At 53.8% G+C, this 6,000-nt stretch overlaps 1 protein-coding gene across 1 annotated transcript in view; it reads right to left on the bottom strand.

Moving 5' to 3' along the window:
- Positions 1-1,325: 1,325 nt before the first annotated feature.
- CCDC124 (coiled-coil domain containing 124) overlaps positions 1,326-6,000 on the bottom strand; it is a 34,403-nt gene continuing 29,728 nt past the window's right edge. Inside the window, exons 4-5 of the mRNA XM_060233403.1 lie at positions 3,854-3,963; positions 1,326-1,575 (exon numbers count right to left, since the gene is read on the bottom strand). Coding sequence (XP_060089386.1) covers positions 1,366-1,575; positions 3,854-3,963 — 320 coding nt within the window. The 3' untranslated portion in view covers positions 1,326-1,365. The remainder of the gene's footprint in view (positions 1,576-3,853; positions 3,964-6,000) is intronic.

Raw genomic sequence — 6,000 nt, 5'->3', positions numbered from 1 at the left:
TCGGGGGCCCTGCAAGCTCCGGTGCAGCCTTAAGAATGGGGCTCTCTTAGCAAGGCCAGAATCGAATCTCTCAGACTAACCATGGGGTGGCACAGCAACCTGTTGCGTCGGGGGTCCCGGATTCTCTTTCTTCAGCAGGGCTGAGCAAAGGGTCTTCTGGGAGAAGGTGCTGTCTAAAGGTTGGATCCCACAGATCGGTTCTGCTAGGGTTTTAGTCTGGCACAAGGCACCTTCTCGCTAATGCAAGAGGTACAGGAAGACTCGGGGATCTTCCCCTAACCGTGGAATCTCTCCCCTAACTGTGAAATGCTGGAAGGGTTTCACCAGAACTGGGTCTGCTGGAACAAGGGCGTGCCGATTCCTGCTAAGTGCAAGAAGCAGATCTTTGTGATCCATTATCCGAATTCTCCCTGTGGCAGTCAACCTGGGTCTGAGCTGTATCGCTTCAGACGACGGGTGGGCTCTCAGGGCTAAACGCTCCATCAAAAATAATGGCCATCATCCCTGGAGAAAAGAAAGCTAATCTGGGGGAAAGGCTCCGAGCTTCCTGCGTTCAAGGAACGTTCTCGTATAGAAGTGCTGTCAAAACTCCTTCCTCGCCCAAACCCAGCAGGTCAAGGAAAAGGGCTCCAAGCCGACTTTCAGCCCCTGAAATGCTAGTTTTCTAATGCGAGGGAATCGTGTCGTTTGTACAGAGGAAAGCTCAATCGCGCCAGCCTGCCGCTCGCGTTCTGCGCAGGCGTGGCCCTGACGGGAGGGGGACAACCCAGTGAGAATGAGTGACTGTTTTCCTTTGGTGTTTGCGGAGGGGGCCCCTGCACCTTCAAAGGAGAAGGGCTGCCAATATTCAAAGCAAGGCAGATGTCAGAGCTGCCTCACAGGCTTGGTGCAAGCTGGTTTTTAACAAAGCGGCCCAAGCTTTGAACAGTTATCTTCTTGGACCGGGGTGTGTGTGTGTGTGTCTATCCAAGAAGCCTCTTTTTATAGAATCTGCTCCCTGCCAGTCCGGGGGGGGGGGGGGGGGTGGGGCACAGCATGTTTGGCTCAGTTGTTAATGAAATCAACCGGACTCTGCACCCCAAGAAGCTCTGGAAGGCCTGTGGAGATGGAAAACCCTCTTTGCTTTAATGGGGAGCTCCAGGAGGGGAGAGGGAAAATCGACAAAGCAAGGGGCTCAGAGAGAGGGAGAAAAAAAAGGGGGGGGGGAATTAGTTGCACCTTTTAGATCCTTAAAAGTGGAGCGAGGAGGGCCGTCAGAGCAGCATCTGTGGTCCTTGGAGATATTTGGGTGGGGTCTTGAGGGAGAGGAGGCACGGAGGCTCCCTCTCCTGCACACGCTTGCCTGCCCCGCTCCCTCCCTGAGTCTCATTTCTGGCTGTTGTAGGCCGTGTGCCTCTGGTTCATGGGGTTTTCGGGGGATCGCATCCACTCCTTCTTGAGCAGCTGCTTGAGCTGGGAGAGGCGCATGTTGGGGTTCTCCTGCTTGAGACGGGGAAGGTTTGCCTCCTCAAATGTGGCGAAGGCGGCTTTCATCCGGCGCTCGGGGTGGCGGTCCAGGTCGTCGTCGGCGACGCTGTTTGGGGAAGGGAGAAGAGAAGGAAACTCTGCTTAATGGGTATCTGGCCAGTGTCTTCCTGCTGACATCCCAGTCCCCCACCCCTCCTGACCTGACTCCTCTCGAGTGGCTAATTCACATCATAGAGCTGGAAGGGATCTCCAGGGTCATCTAGTCCAACCCCCTGCACAATGCAGGAAATTCACAAATACCAACCCCCCCACCCCCAAACACACACAGAGTGACCCCTGCTCCAAGCCCGGAAGATGGCAAAAAACCTCCAGTATCCCTGGAGAGCCAGTTTGGTGTAGTGGTTAAGTGTGTGGACTCTTATCTGGGAGAACCGGGTTTGATTCCCCACTCCTTCACTTGCACCTGCTGGAATGGCCTTGGGTCAGCCATAGGTCTGGCAGAGGTTGTCCTTGAAAGGGCAGCTGCTGTGAGAGCCCTCTCCAGCCCCACCCACCTCACAGGGTGTCTGTTGTGGGGGAGGAAGGGAAAGGAGATTGTGAGCTGCTCTGAGACTCTGAGATTCGGAGTGGAGGGCAGGATGTAAATCCAATATCATCTTCTTCCTGACCAAACTGGCCTGGAGAAAAATTGCTTTTCCCGTGATCCAGCCGTGATCCTTTAACAGGCAATTTTGGGGACTGAACCTTCTGTATGCCAGGCAGCTGCTCGAAACCCAAGTGGCACTTTGTCATTAGTTGCAAGCTTTCTGCAGTGGCCTCTGCTACAGGTTTGGCCCAGCTCGACCTTGATATAGGGCCTGCGGGAGGCTGCTCTACACAGGATAGGATGAAAGCCTTGCTGGGAATGTCAGCTTTTGTATTGGGGAGGGCATTCTGGCAGCTGCTCAGTTCAGGTTAAGTCTTTCAGCCCATGACTTTCTAGAACATCCTTCTGGACACTCCAACCCTTGGCCCCTCTTATTTGTGGGACCTCCCCCCCGCCCCCTCACGCTAACTTCACTCAAGTCAGCTGGGGCTTCTGCCCAGGCAAGGTGCGCCCCCCACCCACCCCCCGCCGGCCACACTCCCTTCTCCCTCCAAGTGCAGCAGCAGCAGGCCCCAATTGATGCACTGGAGCACGCCTGCCACCTCACCGTGCCACCCCACTGTTCCCGTTCCTGTTCACTCCCGGCTCTTCCTGTTCATTCGCTCCTGGCTCCTGACACAGGCAGGCAAACAGGAAGAGGTGGCGCAGTGGTAGGGAGAAACCCGGAGAGAAAAGGAAGAGGCAGAACGGCAGTGGAAAGGAGCCAGGAGCTAACAGGAAGAGGCTGGTGTGGTGCTCCCTTCCTGCCATGCTGCCTCTTGCCGCCAGCCAGTTTCATCTGTGCCGGTGGCTCAGCCTTCCCCGTAGGCGGCTGCAGGGAGAGGGAGGGGGTGCCCCTAGGCTGCTGTCTACCTGGCCATCTTGACCATGCCGGGCCTGTTTCTGCAGGTGCCAACCTACAAATAGGCAACAACTGCCCTGCCCTTGTAAAGTGGGCCTGCCCGAGGAGGTTCAGAAAGCTGCCCTCTCCTGGGTTTTTTCTTTTTGCAAACTGTGCAAAACTGAATTATTCAAATGGGCTTTTCTGTGCAGGTCATACACAGGGCTGGCCTTGCACAAAACCCGTTTCAGCACCTTCCTTGGATAAACGATCAAGCACTGTGCTCTATGTTGCTGTTTAAAGTTTACTGTAAGCAAAATCCTGTTCATGTAATTTCTACGCTGCTTAATGTGTCGTGCGAAGAGCTACACTGCGCTTCAGTTCAGGGGTGGCCAAACTTGCTTAATGTAAGATCCACACAGAATAAACGTCAGATTTTTGGGACGAGGGAGGGAGGGAGGTGGAGAGGGAGGGAGAGGTGGAAAGAAAGCAACTTTAACTTTAAACGCATTCCCCCAAGCCACCAGCTGGTTTGGCTTGGAGAAGTGATTTAAAGAGAGAACTGCCCTCTCCGAGCCAGCCAACAGGGAGGTAGGGGCTCCGACAGCCCCTCAATATGTGTGGAAGAGCCACGTGCGGCTCCCGAGCCACGGTTTGGCTACCTGTGCTTTAGTTCTTTCTGGTGGCTCTAAAATCCAACTGCCTTGGTTACTGGATGCCCCATTTTGTTGACTGGACTGATTTACGATGTGCAATCCCTGCCCAGAGCCCCTGTGAGAATGGTGGACAGTAAACAACACAGATAAATAAATTAAACACCCAGGCTTCTGAAGCCTCTGAGGAATGATGCACTTCTGAACATGGACACACGGACCCTTCCCTTGGGGAAACAACATTCAGCCCCGTTGGGTGTACCTGAGCACGGCAATGGCATCTTCTATGGTCCGGGCCTCCACGGCTCCTTCATCCAGCACCCTCCTGTTGATGTTCTCCTCCAAGGGCACCTCAAGGTGGCTCTTCTGTTTTTCCACTGGGGGGGTGGGGGTGGGGAGAAATAAAGCACTGCAGCATTCATTCATGGTTCTGTTTGCGTTAAGAGCAGTTGCATTAAGATCCGACTCGGAAGGCTCCATCTCGTTGGGTGTCTCACGGTAATCAACCGGATGCCCCAACGGGGACAACCGTGAGGCGTCTCATGGTTTTTTTATGCCCCCAAAGGCAGTCTTCCTCAGAAAGTGGGGGTTCATTAAGCTAACGTAGGTCCCACCGGGGTGGAATTCTAGCAGGAGCTCCTTTGCATATTAGGCCATACAATGCATATTAGGCCATACAATGTAGCCATTGTATAGCTCCTTTGCATATTATGTATTATGTCTCATGGTTTTTTTATGCCCCAAAAGGCAGTCTTCCTCAGAAAGTGGGGGTTCGTTAAGCTAACATAGGTCCCACTGGGACCTATGCAGGAGCTCCTTTGCATATTAGGCCATACAATGTAGCCATTGTATGGCTCCTTTGCATATTAGGCCATACGATGTAGCCAATCCTCCAAGAGCTTACAAAAAAGAGCTTTTGAAGGATTGGCTAATCAAGGGTGTGTGGCCTAATATGCAAAGGAGCTCCTGCTGGAGTTCCACCCCTCGGTACCGCCCGTGGACCTCTTTCTTCTTCACGCAGTTGTTCAAACCCTTTTGAAGGAACTTAGGCCAATGGCGCCCTGACCTGGAAGGCCCAGGCGGGCCTGATCTCATCGGGAACTAAGTAGGGTTGGCCCCAGTTAGTTATTTAGATGGGAGACCACCAAGGAAGTCCAGGGTTGCTCTGAAAAGGCAGGCAACGGCAAACCACCGCCCTGATCTGGATGGCGCCGGCTAGCTCGATCTTGTCAGACCTCAGAAGCTAAGCGAGGTCAACCCTGGCTAGTAGTTGGATGGGAGACCACCAAGGAAGCCCAGGATCATTACGCAGAGACAGGCAATGGCAAACTACCTCTGTTCATCTCAGAAGGTAAGCAGGGGCTCAGCCCTGGCTAGCATTTGCATGGGAGACCCCCAAATAAGAGCAGGGTTGCTCTGCAAGGGCAGACAACGGCAGGCCATCTCTGAATGTCTCGTGCCTTAAAAACCCTACCGGGGGTTACCAAGTCAGCTGCGGCTTGACAGTCCCTTCTGCCACCAAGCCAGGGGCTGTCGCTACATCTTGCGGCTATGAGTTCATTTTCAGGGCGCTTTTTTGGGGTAGAAAAAGCCCAGCAGGAACTCATTTGCATATCAGGCCACCACCCCCACGCCAACCCCAGATATTTCTACCTTCTGGGAACTCAATATGCTCTCCTCAGAACGTTTTCTATTCAGGCACTGGCAAACCGCAGAGCTCTAGAGAGGAGTCTGTTGTCACACACTCACCAAACATTTGGGGAGGGACGGTGGCTCAGTGATAGAGCATCTGCTTGGGAAGCAGAAGGTCCCAGGTTCAGTCTCTGGCATCTCCAAAAAAGGGTCTAGGCAAATAGGCGTGAAAAACCTCAGCTTGAGACCCTGGAGAGCCACTGCCAGTCTGAGTAGTCAATACTGACTTTGATGGACCAGGGGTCTGATTCAGTATAAGGCAGCTTCATATGTTCATTTTTACATTTTTTGCAATTCAGCTGGTGACCCTGTAGGGTTTTCAAGGTTTTCAGAAGGGGTGTTGCCATTGCCGGCCTCTGCGCAGCGACCCCGAACGCCCTCGGTCGTCTCCCATCCCAGTCCTAACCAGGGCTGACCCTACTGAGCCTCTTGAGATCTGAAGAGACTGGGCTACCCTGGGCCACCTAGGCTGGGCCAGAAGATGAAGCGCTGCCAAGCCACAACTGACTCCAGGCAACCTCATCTGAGGGCCGTTCCAGGCAAGAGACGAGCAGAGGTGGCTGGCCGCTGCCTCCATCTGCACAGCAACCCCCATCTTCCTTGGGGGTCTCCCATCCAGTACAAGCTGTGATCATGTTGAGGACGGGGTGGAATTGTTTTCTGTGGCCCCGGAAGGTCGAACCAGAACCAGTGGGTTGAAGTTCAATCAGAAGAGTTTCCAG

This window comes from Heteronotia binoei, chromosome 2 (genome assembly GCF_032191835.1).
Source record: "Heteronotia binoei isolate CCM8104 ecotype False Entrance Well chromosome 2, APGP_CSIRO_Hbin_v1, whole genome shotgun sequence".
In the NCBI taxonomy this organism is placed as follows: Eukaryota; Metazoa; Chordata; class Lepidosauria; order Squamata; family Gekkonidae; genus Heteronotia; species Heteronotia binoei.
Note: the sequence above shows the minus strand (reverse complement) of the source record. Positions and strands in the feature narration are given on the sequence as shown.